Source organism: Gouania willdenowi, chromosome 5, assembly GCF_900634775.1.
Source record: "Gouania willdenowi chromosome 5, fGouWil2.1, whole genome shotgun sequence".
Lineage (NCBI taxonomy): Eukaryota > Metazoa > Chordata > Actinopteri > Blenniiformes > Gobiesocidae > Gouania > Gouania willdenowi.
In genome coordinates, this window is record NC_041048.1 from 14,937,742 (window position 1) to 14,956,262 (window position 18,521).

At 38.1% G+C, this 18,521-nt stretch overlaps 1 protein-coding gene across 3 annotated transcripts in view; it reads left to right on the forward strand.

Moving 5' to 3' along the window:
- Positions 1-18,521, forward strand: part of kaznb (kazrin, periplakin interacting protein b) — a 108,160-nt gene that overhangs the window by 73,226 nt on the left and 16,413 nt on the right. For 2 of the 3 annotated variants that reach the window (XM_028446419.1, XM_028446420.1), the window contains exon 4: positions 10,228-10,335. In XM_028446419.1, coding sequence (XP_028302220.1) covers positions 10,228-10,335 — 108 coding nt within the window. Of the gene's footprint in view, positions 1-10,227; positions 10,336-13,527; positions 13,838-18,521 lie in introns of those variants that run through there. The other variant, XM_028446421.1, reaches the window with a different exon arrangement.

Below are 18,521 nucleotides of genomic sequence, written 5' to 3' on the forward strand. Positions count from 1 at the left end.
GGAGTCAACAGGGAGTAGTAGCATTGTAACAGAAAGTCATTACAATGTAAATTGAAAGACTTTCTAAACCAAGTGCAAAACTAGTACAGCAAAAATACTAACAGAAAGAAATTATAGGGAAAAAAGAGATGCTGAGAGGTAAAACTCAGAAGAACTGTAAAACACAGGCAACATGGACATAAGGAAAGTCAATCCACCAGCAATCACTCAGCACTCATAGTCCTTAAATAGTGAAGCAAAGCTATCAGGGTGTTAGATAAACTTGTGTGATTACTATTTAAATCACGAACACAGACAAGACCGAGGGTGATGAAACTAAAAGAAACCTGAACCTGTAGACGGCCAATGGGAAAAACAGAACAAAACACATTATACACAAACAATACAATAAATCTACTCATGTGCAAAACATGAACAGCATTGAACAGAAACCAGAATGAAACCCAACCTGAAAAACCCCACTGAGAATTGAAATCCTGACCTACAGAATACCATAACTAATAAAGAGAAACCATCTCAGAGCACCACCCAACAACTCAAGCATACACATCTAAATAAAGACAAAATCTACCCACCAACTCCAATCAGTGGCTGGATTTGAATCTTTCCTCAGTCAGCAGAGAGACGTCTTTTTTCATTTTTTTTCTTCTTGTTGTTTTTTTTTTTTTTTTATTTAATTGAGTGCGAACCGCCAACGCTCAGACTGATCCTTACCTCATAGGGGAATTTGGGATTTCAGGCTCCAGCATTGCTCTAAATTAAAGACTCCCAGCTCCGATGATAAAGGGCCTCCATCCAGTATGTTTTACATGTCCAACACATCTGAATCTAATAAATTGTTCATCAAGCTGTTCTGCAGAGGGATTGATAACAAGTTAACTTTCACAATCAGCAAGGCCGATAACATTTTTGTAAACTTTCTTTAGCATTCATCCCTCAATGTCATCAATGGACTTAGATACATGTTACTCCTCTTAGAAGTTGTTTATTAGGCAGGTGTTGTGAACTGCTGCGTTGACCTGTTGACGAACTCAGTCTTTACTGCACGGATGAGAGCTCTGTCAACAGAACGACCTGCTACAACATCTCAGCATTGCCCACTGGGGTTTATTAGCAGCACACAAACTAAAGCTCCACTGTTTGTCATTGTTGAAGAAGCTTACCTGATCATTATGGAACCTCCAATACTGTGTCTAAAACAAAACAGGTCTATGACATTTTCTTTTGATAATACATCAGGAGCATTGAAGTTTATCTTTTTTGACATGAGAGAAGAAGACTTTTATTTGCCACACATTTTAATTTCCTATGTTTGGTGCTGTCTTGCAGTCCAAAGTTTGCACCAAAAAAGTTTATGGGCAAAGAAGTGGCCTTTGATGTCGTCTTTTATACTTATTGCTCATCTTTTGCAAATGCCATCCAATAGTTTTTGGGCTCCAGTCCATATTAGTAACAGCCTTAGTTTGGTTTGAAGGTTGACCTTTGTTTTAATGGGCAAACTGTTCGATCCTCCAGAACTCCTTTGGACTTGACTTTAGACTTGACTTAATTTATTTTAAATAACTTTTTAATTACTCCTCCTAACCTTGGCAGTGTTAGCACATTGCAAGAGTTTTTACTTGTTCCTACTAGAAATTCCAGGGAAAGTGTTTTTGGATCAGAAGACAAGAATGTGTTTGTAAATTACTTCATAAGCTTTTTTTTTTGTTTAAATATGTTTATATTGAAATTGAACTTTATGGTTTTAATTTGAAGGACATTATGTAGTAGTACGCCCTATTTCCTGTCTAGACGGAAGTGACAAAAAATACAAGGAAGTGAATGGGTAACAGCGCTCCGCATGTGTGCAGAGAAAAACAGTGTTGAAATTGATAAATACAGTTAAAGGTAAAGCTGACTTGTACAGATGGCACCTGGTTGATGAGGGAACAAGGTTTGTGTTGACTTATTTTTTGCGCTGGTTTTGTTATATTTTACTGTGTACGTTGCCTGTACTTGCCTTTTTGTCCAAAAGATGGTGCTAAGTACTGTTAATTAATATAAGGCTGGAAAATGTGTTCAAATGCACCAAAGTTAAAGCTGGGGTACTCAAATTATTTTCGTTAATAAAGAAAAAGATTCTTATTAGCATCATATATATCGTAAAAGTAATCATCTCTGAAAAATTGTACGTCTGCGTGCTGTCTGTGCCTTATAATTAAGTATTTTATTTAACAAAACCTCGGAAGACAAAATCTTGGCGGTCACCCCCTTTAGCTCCGATCACAGTATTTAGGGAGAGGAGGGGTGAGCAGAGCCCACGAAGGAGCCTCCTCATTGGCTGCCGCAATATATAGTGAAGCGTGTGCACGGTGTGAAATTGTTTTCATTCTTGGACTAACTTTGGACGCGCAATTGGCTGTTTTCCTTCGAGACAGGTAATCTAATGTTTAATTTTCCTATATTTTGTGTGCAATCCCTTTGCGTGGTGACGTGTTTTACCGATAGTGCACGTTCAGCTCTCATGCCTGATTTCGTGCACTTCCAGAGAGGAGGAGACTGGGAGGGATTATCAGAGTGGGAGGCGGGATTTACGGTTTGAATTCAGCCATGCCCCTCTGTCATGGTTAAAGATTCAAGTAGTGCAGCTTTAAAGATTGTTCGAGTAATTGTATTTGTATTGTTTTCTGTATAGCTCTACGATGTGTTCACTAAAGGCAACAAGGTTCAAATAAAAGAAAGTGAACCATCAGTTTGATAGTCAGACCATCAATCAACCGACGACGTTGCAGTGATTAATGTGTACATTATTATTATTCATGTGTAACCTATAGGTCTGTGTGTATGAATAAAATATGTATGTGAAAATATCTATGAGCACATATGATGTGGTAGATGGGGACTGAACGACACCCAATGCCTCTGCGATTGACATATTGAGCACCCCTGGTCTAGAGTGTAAATTTGGGTGCTTGTGATTTTCTCTTTTTTCGCACTGCAATAAATACATTGGCACCCTGCAAAGGAAGTACTCCCTATTATCGCTGAGTCAACAGAGTCGAATCCAGAGTTAACAGATGTCACTAAATATTTAGCTTTCATTTTTATCAGTATAAACAAACTCTCTTCTCTATAAGGACAGTGGCCGTGTGAACTCACGCCTCACTTATTTTCTTTCTGAGCAGGTGCTTTAATGTGCAATAGTAATGTCCACACTTTAAAGAGTCTTTGTGACTCCAAAAATTTATAATTTTTTTAGAGGACTTAAATGCAGAGAAGGAATGAGGCAGGAGTAGCAGACCATATTCATTGCAAAAGACTCAAAACAACAAAGTACAAACTAAAGATAAATCAAAGATGCCGCAGCACAAAAGCAGGGAAACAATGACTGAAGAAACAGCAACATGCACTCCTGTGAGTGATGGCGCTAATCAGGGAGGATGACACTCACCTGTGTAGGAATGGGAGGAGCTACTTAATCTCTCACATACACATGCTGACAAGACAGTGTGTGAAGACACTGACAGGAATCTCTACCAACAAAGACAAAACTAAGAAACAGAACATTACTGCAACAACCACCAACCTGCTGCATATTATCTTTAAACATTTTCCCCATAATTTACATTATTACTGGTATTTCGAGCGGCTTGGGAAAAGACTCGAGACTTTTCTTGTTTATGTGAGAAAACAAGTATTTGCTCTACTAAATATATAATAGTGTATGCCAGGGCTAGGGCAAGGCGCTGTGTCCCCAGCTTTCACTGGTTTACCATTTAGTTACAATAGGCAGTCAAGTTTTCCACGTAAAAAAAGACATCAAACAATCCAGAAGTACAGCAGCTGCTTTCTTTTGCTTTGTGATTTGGCTGAACATGTAGCTGTTTTATCTAAGGTAGAGTTACTTATTTAGTGTTCAGCTTTGCTGTATTGTGCTGTTGCACAATGGAGATAATATTCTATTCTTTTTGAAGGCATTGTGTTGGCTTCCTATGCTGACAGTGCCAGTTTCTGTATTGATGATCCCTCTATTAGACTTGGACCAGTGAACACATTTTTTCTCAGTTCTATTATTTACACCTTCCCCCAGCTCCTCAACTGGTTCACAATTTTAAACCACAGTGTACCTCTTTGTTGAAAAAGGGCAATGTTTTTTTGAAAATTGACATCCATCCATTAAAAATGTCAAATTCATTCTCGTCAATCAGAATTGTCAAGTTCTCAAGTTTGGTTTTGCTTTTGATCTTTTAAATTTCTTCTTAACCCTAAGATAAATAGTCATGCCATCAACCAAAAGTATCGCCATTTTTTCCAACTGATATTTGAAGGAAACAGCATCTTTAGTGCATGATCCACATCCTCTGGATCCCATAGAGGCATCTAGGATGGGTGTAGCATGAATGGTATGTGTAAAAGGAGTGCTACTTAATTCCCAGGCCTATGAGGAGATACAGGTCAGCAAAAAGTCTCATGTTTTCCACATGTCCCTGAGCAGAGCTGCTTCCGCTGGCTGCCATCCTCACAGCTTTACCCAGAGCAGGAAAAGCATTGGCATCGGAGGATATTTTTCCCCATCATGTCAGTGCTGAATTCTTCCATGCAGATTTTCCAGCTTAATCTTCATGTTACATTCCCCCTCATCTAGCCTTCACTGTCTGGCAAAGCCCTCGGGTTAAGGCGGGGCAGATAAATGCCCTGCAGTGACGAGCTGTAACACACAATATCAACTGGATCAGCTGCGAAGTCTGCACGAATGACTCTGCTCTAGCTCAAAGTTGGACATTAGTGCACTTTTTTTCATTTTTCATGTTCCTCAGTGCATGGTATTTTCATGCACACACATACTTCTGGCATCTTTCCGGACATCATCCTATGGCCTGTTTATGTAATAGTGAACCCTCCTATTATCCTTGGGGTCAATTTGTCCCCATTCAATGTTATCATTTCATATACTAATAGTTGGCTTTTTTTTTGCTTCATATTTCAAGACTTGTTTTTTAATTTGATATGTACAATTGATTAAGCATAAAATGTTATGATATTTTTTCTAAAGTAAACTGATATTTCCCTCGCTGTGGAAGGAGAGGTATTCCCGCAAGGACATTGGCATTTCATGCAAATTAAGGGAGGAGCAAACATATAAAAGCTTTCATGACAGCCCTTTATCTAAATCATTCCTCATTGTGTTCTGTGTGTATTGCAAAAAAACAACAAAAAACAACAAAAACGTCCACTTCCGATAACAAGCCCTTGATATTAAAAGAGGAGCGGTGAGTGAAACTTTAAAGTGAATAACCCCAAATATGCTACAAAAAAAGGAGATAAAACCAAGTACGTAAATATGTTTATGAGAGGAAAGGAGGGTTTCCCAACATCAGTCAATATGGTTCATTCTGTGAGAGCCATGAATGTGCGCCCCAAATTATAAAATATTTAGATAAAAGATTACAAGATACACTAAGTTTGACCTGATGGTGGCGCTGCGCAAAGGTCATATCATCACAACAACCAATAGTGTTCATACTCTTGGGATGTGGTCATTGATGATGTCAGTAAATTTGAGAAGATTTGGACAAAAACGATTCAAGATAAAGTAATTCTAATTTAAATGTTTGGCCTGATGGTGGCGCTAGAGAACAGGTCAAGGTTTCATTATCAAGAGGTTATATATGTATTCAACAAATAAACAAAGTGTTGATCAACAATTTTCTAAAAAATAATTTTCAGGAAGCAAATATCCCTGGGGTCAGATTGACCCAGGGGGTTAAATTGTGTGAGTAATAATTGAGGGTAATAGTAGGGTATAGGGTTATAGGGATTACATGGCAGCCACTGGAAGTATAAATTAGTTTTCTAATCTGTGTATTAACTCAAATTTCTCCTCGTTGTAATGGCTGCAAATAATAGTGCATGATTAATAGCAGCTAATCGAGACATATTTATTTACCTGAAATAGTGGACTGTCTTTGACCACTGATTAAGATGCAATTGCAATGATTACAGAGGCGTAATGAGCTGTCCCATTGCTGTTCTATGTCGATAAGATAACCAGGGTGAAGCATGATATGATCATTTGTTATCATTAAGCTCCATTTTCTGTCATTTCTGTTTGGCAGGTCAACCTCTTTGACTGTGAATGATCCACTCCCTCTGTCAGGCATGATGCATACCTGTGTTGTCTCACAGTAATTCTAATTACATGTCTCATCCCATAACCTTGTTCTCCTGATGGCATTGTTGTGCATGATCAGCAGTTTTAGTTCCTGCTCCCTGAAGCCTTCACCTGCATTGCTTTAACACAGCAATGTGACTCAATTGTATTCAAGGCAGGGACTGTAATGCCACTAGCGTTTTGAAGTATGTGTGGCATCAGATACTAATCTGTAATTCAAATTGGTTTCTGTACTCAGCCACAGTACTGACCAAATACTGGTATGTTTAAAATGTCTGTGCTGAGTAGAAGACAGAGCTTTCTAACTTGTTACATTTTTCTAAAAACTTACAACTATATCCACATTGTGTTGTGATGACATTTATTAACAATCATCTATCTATAAAGCAAGGAAGCTCTGTGTGTGTGTCTGTTCTTCAATATCTCTGCGAATCAGACTCAGATTGGGCCTGAGACTTTCAACATGGCTGCTGCTTGGTTCAAGTGTGCGCAACGTTGGATTTGTTTGACTGCAACGATACCGTTCATAAATTATTTCATAAATTGTCTTTAAATGCAGCGTTGCAGAACAGCTCAGTGTAGACAGGTAGTCATGATAACTCAGGATAAGTTTAGAAAAGCTCAGTGTTGACAGATAGTCATGGTAACTCATAATGTGTAATTCAGAATTAAATTTGCATGAAAAATTTAGTGTTTACAAGGTCAGTTTAAAGAGGATTTAAGTTTATTTTTGAACGAAAGAGGAATTAAAGCTCCCATGTCAACCATCTATGAAAAGCTACTTAACCTCCCACTTTTCTGTAGCAAGACGTACTTCCTACAGGCACTGCACTAGTTATAGTAGCAGACCTGGGCACATTCAGCTACAAATATAATACTTTAGCAAAGTGATGTTATTCATAAAGGCAATTCATATCATTTGAAATAAAACAAATATTCCTTGTTAAACTGAATTTTTTAATTATTATATAAAGCTAAAGGCTGACAAAGATGTTCTTAGTACAAAGAACACGTTTATATAAAGAGGACCTGCTTTGTTTTGCTCAAAGATGTTAGAGGTAGTGGAAAACAACAAATACACAGGCTGCTAAGCAGCACTATAACACCATAGTAACCCTGCACACATAACCAATTTCTCCTCATTGATTTTGTAAATTGTGTCCCTGAGGGAAGTTTTTTGCCCTCTTTTCTCCACAAATGTGGTTGCTTTAGTTTTTTGGCAGCAGAAAAAAACCAGAGGCTGTGCAACACAGTCTTGCAGCAGCTTCTCTGGCACAAGTTACATGACCGTTCAGGGCATCCATTCACTGCCAGGGATGACTTAAGGCAGATTGAAATAACAGTTGGGGTTTTTTTCACTGAGGACAGAGCAAAACGTGACATTTGGTCTAGTACTACTTGTTAAGGTGGTATGATACTTTGAAGTTATTACTTGAGAGCAACTCTTATTTTTTTAGTCAAACAGCAGTGCAATAAATGCAAGTAAGGTCTCATTGTTATATACATGTTTTATGTCCAATGTTTATTTTCTTTTTCTTTTTCCTGAGAATCTTGTTGTTGTTGTTTTATTCTTTTGCTCTCATACGGTTTATTATGAGGGCATATCTTTTATTGAGAGAAGCTGTTAATGATACTGAACAGTAAAGCAGTGCAGTGGGAAATGTGCCAACCTACGCAACAGGTTCAACACTGCCTATCAACATTAAGATAAAAGGGGTCAGTTTCAAATGTGAAAAACAACACTAAACACTGACATGGTCTCCGACCAAAGGTCCTAATCCTTAGGCTTTTCAATACTTGGACTGTGACATCAATTAATTGAGAGTTGGTGGGTTGTTGTTTTTTTCACTGAATTTTTTCCGCTGATTATTAGCTTCTGTGTGGGCGATGGTTGTAGTGAACCTCAGGAATATGGCTACATTTTACAGGGTCTTGTATTTCAAGGTTATGGTTAAATCATCATTATTCATATTCCGTTAAGAAAGAAGTTTATCTCTATACAGTATACACAAATAGATTTTATATCTATCTATCATACCCATTGCTAAATGCCAAATGCCATTACAGAACATAGAATTATGTCCTTGAACTAAACATAGCTGCGTTGCAGGATTTTGCGACTGTCTTGTAGCGATGTTCATTTCCTGTGCGATGTGATGACTGAAACACAAAGACTGCATGATTGACAGAATGACAGCCTGATTAAAGGTTGTCTGTCTGTGGGTAAAGATGAGTTGTCTGCTCACACCACTGATAGTTTTCTCTCTTGGCTTGAACACATTGAGTGACTCCAGTTGAGTGCCTCTCTTCTCTCTCTGTCCTTTATCAACACAATATCTGAGCAGAAATATTGAGTTGAAAATTTCAGCTTAAAGTATTTCAGTATTTTTTATATACATTAGCAATAAAGCTTTTTCATTTATCTCTCCCTTAATGTTTGAAACGGAAGAGCTAGGTTTTATGCTTCTAGTTACACCTATTTACTATCTGGTAGGGATGTAACAATTCACTCAACTCCCGATACGATTTGATTCATGATACTGGGTTCACGATACAATTCTCTCACGATTTATTTTACAAAATGGGACTGTAGACAAATGATGACTTAAATATATTCCTTTACTTTTTTTGGGAAAAAAATTAGAATATACTGTACTATTTTCCTTTTGTTTTTCATTGGCAAAATAATCCCTTGATAAACTATCCAAAACAATGTAATTTAACTAAAAAATAAATCTTGAATGAAATAAATAAAGGAATAATACAAATGAAGAAGAAGCCTATTAATTTAAATTCTGGTTCTATAGTAAACAATGCAAACCTGCATAATAGTTCTTTTTCTTTTTAAAAGTGCAACTGAAAATGGATTTTGTGCCTAAACAACTGGACTTTAAAAAAAAAACAAAAAAACAGTCATTGCACTGTATTTATGTCAGATATTTGTTTGAACCAGCAGAGGGCGCTGGTAACCCAGTGGTTGGTTGGCAGGCAGATATTCTTGCAGTGAAGAAGAGATGCTATGCGCTAGCAGGCAGAGCTAATAGAAAAATGTGACTTTTACAGATATTCACGTAATATTACAGATATTCTTTCACTGCTAAAGGGGTAAGGAATCATTTATGAACATGTTTAAGAGTAGAAGGCAGCATGAAAGAAAGTGGTAGCAGATTCTGCCCACCGCCTCCACTTCTGGACAAGAGGATAAATATATAGCGCCCCCTGTTTAAAAAAAGTATTGCGATTCAATTTTCAGCGTATCGATGTGAACCGTGATACCTATGAATCGATTTTTATCTGCCTTACGATTAATCGTTACATCTCAACTATCTGGATTTCCACTGATAAATATGGACAAAACCGAGATAAATAAATATATTAATGAGCATGCACATCTTAGCTAACTATGGTTTATATTAGGCTACCTGAGCCCCCAAGCAAGAATGCGCTGTAAAACATCTCCATCCACCCCAAGTTTCAAAACAATTTAATCCTTAGACTGTTTGGAACAATGGGTACCTGTCAATCATTTCCCATAGTACCTGTCGGCTGACGTCACGTACCGCGTTAATTTGGAGTCCAATAATTTTGACTTGAATATCCGTAAAAAACACAAGTCACAAAACAGGATAGCTGTTTACTTTATTATCATGCCCTCCATTTATTTTTAATGACATTAGAAACAAAAAAACAAATAAAATTCAGTTTCTTTAAGATGAGGCCGACTCAGGTTTAGGGTCCCTAGTGGTTTATGGGGCCCTACACAGTTGCATATTCAGCCTATGGCCAGAAATGCTTAGGCTTGAACTCACAATCTCTGTGCTGTCAGGGAACAGGTGTTTACTCATGCCATTTAGGAGCGTAAATAAGGCTAAAAAGATGAAAAAACAACAAAATAAAAAAGACAAGTGTTTTACTATTTATTGATAATTATATAATTAAGACAATGATCAGATTTAAGAGCAGTGCACATGTATGGTAGCTAGTATTTTTGTTTCAGTGACTTGAATGTTTGAGATTATATAAAAGATACATTTGAGAATGTCATCACAATCACTGTTGATGTCCTTCACTTGCAGATCCATCAGTGCATCACAGGCAGAAGACGGTGGTGACAGACATGTGCTACCGGGCAGAGATATCCAGCCTGATGGACTTTGGCACTCCCGACCGCTCTCTGGGCAAAGGTACGGCACTGATTGAAGAGACGAGGTGTTGTCTTGGTGACTGCAGGATGTCTAGCACTGGGCTGTCAGCTGAGGTGGCAGATAAAGGCCACAGCAAAAGGCTTTTGGCTTCAGAGTGAGAGTATGAAAACAATCAGATAACATCACTGACCACAGGAGCCGCACTGTTCACTCAGCTCTTTTAGTTAGAACTGCTGCATTAAATGTGTGAGTCCAAACATTCAGACAGGCACTCGCAATAGAAATGCAAACAAAAGAAATCTCATCTGCTTGAAACTGAATAGCCTTTTATTGAGTCTTACTATAATGCAAAAAGTATTGACTCGCATCTAGACCACTTATCTTGTCCCGTCATTGCTTTTGATATAAAAAGCTATTTTTAAAAGATTTTGTAAAGAAGTTTCTCTAGCAGAGAATAAGTCTATTTCTCCTGCATCCTCCGAATACAAAGTATTGACCATCATAGCAACTGATTGCCTCTACTTTCAGTCAATTCTTTCAGTCTCCATTTTTTAAAGCGTAACGTAGCATGAGCTGTGGCCATTAGCCAATCTTTATGTCATTTGCATCAACAAAAGGCTGCAGGAGACGTGACCTGTTGCTCATTTTCCTTTTCCTTGCACTAGCCATCATAGCAAACAGCCTTCCTCACACTCATCACCTTGTAGACAAGACTAATATTTTAATGCTTTTCCATCCAAACTCTATCAACGCTGCCTAATGGCTTTTTACTGATAATGTAGACTGACAGGTCAAGGAAGGAAGGAAGGAAGAGCAATGCTGCAGAAGAAAGGCTTTCTAAGATTTTTTTCTGGCTTTATGGGAAAGAATATTAAAGACATGATGATATAAGCGTTGAAGCTAAGAATAAAAGACACAGAGGTGTGGAAAATTTGGGAAAACATGGTGTTACAGTAAGAGAAGGATTTTATCTGACTTTGAAGCCCTGCAGTGCTAAGTTCAAACTAAAAGTGACTGAACAAAGGAAACCAAAAAAATGACTTTCCAGTGTTATTTTATCTGAGCCTCTAAGGCTTTACTTCACACCACTGATTAGCTTTGTGATGGTTGTTTTAGGGTGATAGTCAATGGCGATAATAGAGAAAGTAATGCCCATACACAAATTGTTCAGGAAAGGAACATATGGTGATTAAAAAAGTAAGAGGTTTCATGCATGTTTGAAGCTAGCACACTAAAACAGCTAACTACTAGCCCTAAAGCAGAGATAAGCTAGTTTTATCACAGCGGGGACACAAAAATGTGACTGTCAGATCCGAGGGCCACGTTATCAAACATTTAGAATAATTACCAATCTGATCATTGATACACGAACAACAAATGGTTCTTGTTATTTTGTAATCATGTGTTCTTGAAGTCATTGCGTGTATTTTTGCTGTTGTTTTGCGTGTTTTTCTGCTATTTTTGTTATCTTGTGTGTTTTTGGAGTCTTTTTGTGTTGCATTTCTTTTTGTTATTTGTTTTCTGTTTTTGTTTTGGCTGTCAATTTCTGTATTTTTGTTGTCATTTGTGTTTTTGGAGTCAATTTATGTTTTTTGTAATTCTGTGTACCTTTGTTTTTTCTTATTGCGTGTGGTTTTGGAGTCGATTTGTGTTTTTTGCGTGATTTTGTGTTGTAGCAGTCATTTTTGATGTCGTTTGTACACTTTTTTTTTGTATTTTTGTAGTCGTCTTTTGTGTTGCTGCCCTAGATTTTGTGTGTTTTTCAGTCAATTTGTGTGTTTTTTAAGTCATTTTGTGCATTTACTGGTGAGGCCACATAAAATTAGACCAAAGACCATGTGATCATCAGTGCTAAAACATTTTCAACCTCTGAGAGATGGGACAAAATGACACGGCTCCTTTGAACCATTGTTTAATTTCTTAATACAGGAGACTTTGCTCCAATACAGATTTTTTTTTTCATACACAATCACATTGTCCCTTTTTAATATTCCTGTTTTGCCTTTAGAACGCTCATGACTTCAAAATTTCATTATTACCTTATGTCCAGGCCTGCTTTGCTTCGTGAATTAATTTAGCTGCATCTCTATCGCTTTTCTTTCAACTAGTTGCTTGTTTCCAGGGTTGGGGTCAATTACATTTTCCAATTATAATTCTGTTTTGAATTATCCATGTTCAATTACAAATCAGTTATGATTATGGTGGCTGACATTTTTTTGAATTACAATTAAAATTACAATTACTGAACCTTTATTAAATAACTCCATGAATTGTGACCTTCCTGTTGTGTTAGCTTTTTGTTAGCATCTGACAGGTACATGACAACGGGTCGGTTGTAAAATCATCATGCTTTTTGTTTTTCATCTCATGGTTTCCTTGTTTGGCTTCCTTATCCATTAATATATTGGTATTTATATTTTTAGTGTCGGCATCTGAGCCTTTTTTCTGTCAGTATAACTCGAGTTACCATTTTTTTCAGAGATGGTAAAATGATTCTCAGGAGAACTGACAGGTCGTGGGAAAAGTTGATATGAAACCCATCTTAATATTTCTTATCTACGTATTTGTAAGTCATTGAACTGTAACATGGTTCCCGAGATTTGCATTTAATGAAATTAAAGTTTTTATAGAATTGTCAAGCCAATTACAATTACAAAGTCAATTACCTGAAGTCAATTGCAATTCAATTACGATTAGATTAGAATAGACCTTTATGGATCCCCCAGAGGGGAAATTCACACGGCAACAATAGAATAGCACACAGTAAGAACTAAATAAATACCAATGTAGGATAATAATGCAAATATATGACTGTGGGACATAAATAAATGGTTGGTGGATATCAGAGTGGTTACAACTGTAACGTTCTTTTTCAACCATAGATACAGTTATAATTACATCATAATTGTAATTAATTATTATTATAATTGACCACAACCCTGCTTGTTATTGACTTTAGGTTTCAGGTCTAAAGAGCCTGAAGCTGTGTGAGTAAGTCTACGTACTATGGACCCAGGCTCCTCCCGTCTAACAGTGAGTTTCATGTGTCTGTACTGGGTTTGCAGTCAATATCTTTCAGCCGTCAGGTGGAGCAAGAGTTTCACTGGCTCACCTGCTTTGTTATTTACCAAAGGCCAAAGGAGCTGCTTACATTCCTGTCACCCCTCCTCTTTGTGCGGAGATGAAGAGCAGGAGTGGGCGTGTCTGAAAGGTTGTTGCCAATGCGTTTCATAAGTGGCTGAGCAGGTACTGTGGAGGGAAAAACTTGGCTGCTCTCAATAGAAAAGAAACAAGGGGGAAGTCTCTCTGAGGAGCACTTCCTGGTAACCTGTCTGGGTGGAGCCACAGCGAACAGGCCTGGGAGCGGCCGGCTGCATTTGGGGATCTGCGTGGTGGAGTTTGAATGGTGTGTGTGCACTGCCCCATACGTACATGTGTGTTTTTCACCTGCTATGAGAGCCGACACCTCAGTTGACAGTGGAGCCAAGCAGAGCGTGCGCCAAGGAGGACATGAGGTCCGAGAAGGAGGAGGGGAAGGCGGGTGAGTGACGGAGAGAGGACTGGCGATGGTTGGACTTATCAGTGATCATAAAGTTAACTTTGGCTGTTAATGTGTAGCTTCACTCTGAGCGTGCTTACCTGCTGTTATTACATGAGAGGAAAGTGATTCTAATCTAAACAGCTTGAGTTTGGTCAGTGATCGTATACTCAGCACTATGTACGGTAACTCCATTACAGCACAACACAATGTCAGTTTAGAGAATTAGAACATAAACTGTAGCACAATAACACCTGATTGGATCCATATGTAACAAATAACAAATCAAATTAAGGTATGACGATCAAAAATGCTATAATCTACAAAGCACATTATCTTTAGATTGTTTTTATATTTGTATTATATTTACAGATTGCTGTAAATAAAAAGTAGTTTACGTCACTTCGAAAGGCCACAGTAATAACTGAGTCCTGAGATGGCTACAGTATGTGAAGCGTAATATTATGAAGTGCTTGTACTTGGTAAACATGAATATAATAGTTACTCTGACCTGAGTTATTTTCTGTTCTTTTTAATGCCCAGATCATTCATGTGTAAAAGCCGCTTTATTAAAAATCTCGTCCCCATCCTAGCTTCATTTGTTCTTTTACCAAAGATAAGAACAACAGTTTGACCTATATATGATTTTTTCATGTGGATGATCTCTTAATCTCCTATAAGTATTATACTGCAGCTACGGCTGCTCTTTACTAATTCAGTGCAGTATTAAAGATGTCAGAGGCTCAGCAGAGGAAAGCTTGTCTAGTCTGAAAGAAAATGGTGTAAGGAATAATAACATCTACCTTTTCTCATGTGTTGGTAACGTAGAACCTATGCATATATATGTGTGCATTAATAGGATTAAAGACAGGGATAGAACATATACTGTATATATTTGAACTCCTTAGCTTAGAACTCCTGATAAAAGAGCATTAATTAAACTATATTATTTTTTATTTGATGTCTTTGGATATGTTGGTGTTGTGTGTTGCAGGGGTTTATGTGTTAATAGAAGCCATGTTTGGTTTGTGTGTGCTCCATGTGACTCGGGACTTTAAACCCTGAGGTCAATATTTAAAATGACAGGAGATTAGGATGAACTTGACGTGGATGATGCCACCGCTTCACACATGCTTCTTTGCAGTCATTTGTGTGTGTGTGTGTGTGTGTTGTTGCTTTCACTGATACTTTCATCATTTTATGTGTGTATGTTCCTCAGTATTAATTAGCTCAGAACAAGTGTGTGTTGTTCGCATACGTATCTCAAAAGCTTTCTATAAAGTTAAGAAAGTCTCATACACAAGTCTGAGCAGGAGGTGCAGCTGCAGGGCAGGCACCACATGTAGTCTGTGGATTACACTGGCCTGCCTCAGGACATGAGGGAGGAAGAGTCGCTACTAAAACCAAGTCCATTTCCTGTTCTCTGCTGACTAGGTCTTATTCTGACAGATGTTTGGTCCCATCCTAAGAGTTGGCACAGTTTTATTGCTCTGTGGCATTTTGGTCCTTGATGGCCAAGATCTCAACCAAAAAACCCATCTACTGATTACTTATTCCACTACGTCTTTCTCCTTTTATGAAGGAGCAAAGGTCTCATCACATCAAATGGATTATGATGACTTTTGGTTCGAGCCACAGTAATAGTGAGCACAGGTTAGGGATGCTCTTCTTTTATCAAAGTAATGGAGATGTGTGGGGTTGAGCATATTTTTTTATTGCCACCGTTTGCTTAACGCAGAACTTTTGTACAGTACTGTATGATTGTACTGGATTGTAAAGTATAAAGGACGATCAATTACTTTTCACACAGTTTTCAGTTTAAGTTGACTAGATAAATATTCTCGACACTTAGCTGGATTTGATCAATATATTCTCTCTTTAACACCTTTAAAAGCTGAAGCACTTTAGTTGCAGTTTTTTGTTTACTTTTAATCTATAAATGTGTTAAGGAGACATTTTTTATTGTTGACCTTTAGATATGCTTGTTTGCAAAATGTGTTGTATTTTGCCGCTATAAAAGCGGCTGGAGATTACGGTCCACATCCCACAATGTAATGTAAAAAACTTCCAACTATGTCACTAAATGGAGTGTTTACAGTGAAGATCAAACAAGGTTTTTCCCGACAATTTTAACCTCTTTTTTCCAGCAAATGATCTTCAAATTATTTATAATGAGGCCTAAAATGTTTTTATCTCATTAAAAAAAATATAACATTATCGTCTCCTCCAGCAGTTGTTTTGGCTATAGTTTGGAGAATGGTAATGATTTTCTAATTATCGTTTTAGCAATTAGAAAGGGGAGTTCAGGGTTCATGTTTAGGCTGAAGCAGAATATTATAGATTTCAGTGAATGATATTTCGTTCGTCATCAGATTAACGAGAGCGAGACTAAATGGGATTTCTGTCAAACACAGTGATCAGCAGCACTGCTGTTACTTTACAAACTCCTGTTGTTGCTTTAAGGGCAAAGTTCAACTTACTTTGTGTTGTTTTTAGTTAGTGCGTATTTCTTTTTCAGTTAACCTAATGCAATGTAACTGTGATTAAAAGCTGTCTGTTCTTTCATTTTAAAAAAGACGATTTAGTATTGCAGGGCTGAATCGTCTGGTCCATAAAGTAAGTGTGTGTGTGTGTGGGTGGGTTGGTGGGTGGGGGTGTCCCTGCAGTGGCACATTTCAGCCAGGGGGCCTAATCTGCACATAATAAATGTTTGAATTAATTACAGCTATCTGCACTAGTCAACTGAGCTCAGCTGTAATAGAAATCCAAAGTGAAAGTGGACGCAATACTCGTCAATACCTTTCTCTATTACGTCTACCCTTATAGGAGCAATTAAGGCCTGTGTAGAGTTTGCATGTTCCCCCCATCAAAACTCTTTGAAATTCATTAAGGTTGTGCAAGTGAACCACCCACGGTTTTATTGTTCAATGTACTGTATAAGTACCTTTACGTTTTGGGTTTGTTCAGTGTAGAGATTAATATTGTAAGGAAACCAATACACACAAAGACACTTCAAATGCTCGTAACTACCCACTCAGTCATACACACTAGATTCACTTAAAAGGACAATTTAGAGACTGAAGTTCAGACTTTGGAAGGAAATCAGAGATATAACCGCCCCAAGTCTAAATAGTAAGAGGAAAATCAAACCCAGAGCTGCACACCTTAGGGAAAAGGTGCAACTTGCTATTGCTACAAAAAACAATAATAATAATAATATAATAATAGATTTTTATTTAAAAGCACTTTTCAAGACACTCAGACACTTTACAGCATAAAAACAACAAGTACCTTGATTGAAGACAATATGACTCAGAGGAGAGAAATGAGTGAGTGGGAGGTTAAATGTTAAAAGCTGAGTGAAACAGGTGAGTTTTGAGAGGGAGTTCCAGAGGGTGGGGGCAGCGACAGAGAAATCTCTGTCCCCCAGGTTCTGTGCTTGGTCCTGGACAGTGAGGAGGTTTTCATCTCAGGAATGGAGGCTGCGGGGGAGGGCCTGATTATTAATGGCTTTATGGGAGAGAAGGAGTTTGAATTCGATGCGCTGAGGAACAGGGAGTCAGTGGAAGTTTTGGAGGACAGAGGAGATGTGGTCACGGGTGTGGGTGAGGAGGGGGGCAGCTGCGTTTTGGATGTTTATTTAGGAGTGGAGGTTGTACCAAAGAGGATGTTTCTGCAGTAGTCGAGACGGGATGCAATGAATGCGTGATAATGCATTGGGTTTTATATGGCACTTTTTCATAGACACAACGCGCTTAATAATTAACAAAAAATGCACGCTGTCTGTGGAGGTTCTCAGTCATCCAGGAAATGATAATTCTGGTAGCTTCGTTAAAGCACAACTAAGTAACTTGCGCTTAGCGCTCCCACTAAAGGTCCCTTTTGGTTTTGTTTTTGTCATAAACACTCCTGACCGCCTACATGCTGTGGGGTGGGAGCTCTCCCAAGACGGTAGAAGAAGGATAACATGAAGAAATGTCTGAAGAGTTGGGTACTATCGAACATGATCTAAAAAAAAATAAGTAATGTAAACAAATGCCAGCATGTGCCTTCCCCAAGTGGATTTGTGTTTGAGCCCTCTGTCGATCCGATTCCTGTTTTTTTTTTCCTCCCCTCCTCGGACAAAAGTCTTCTCTGCCTTTTTTTTACTGGCTCTGCCATGATGTAAGTTTAAGAAAAGTGAATTTGTAGACAACCCTGAGCAGCCACGGGGCTGGTGATAGTCTAGCATTAGTGTGTATTGGGCTGTCGTAAAGCAGTACGTCTTGTAATGGGAACAGAGCTGTGAGACTGGTACTGGCTCGGAGGCAGGGAAAGTTGCAAGTGTGGTTTTCTGGCCAGAGACAGAAGGGGGAGATGAAAGACCCCCGCAATCACCCCATGAACACTTGTATTACCCTCAGAGGGACTACGAGAAGGATTTGTTAAGGTGAAAAAGTTACTTAGTTCTACTTTAAGGCCGCTGGACATGAATTTTGGCTTGCAACGTTTAGCTTTCAAGCCAAATTTCAAGTCCAGTTAACGTAACTAATTTTAAACTGAAAAATAGAAAAGGCTTAACATCTTACAAACAAATTTGGAATGAGTTAAATTATTGTATTATGATGTTACTTTTTTTAAATCCATAACGTGTGCCAAAATAGGTTGACAAATGCCTGTAGGGACAGAGACAATTTGATGCAGTGGA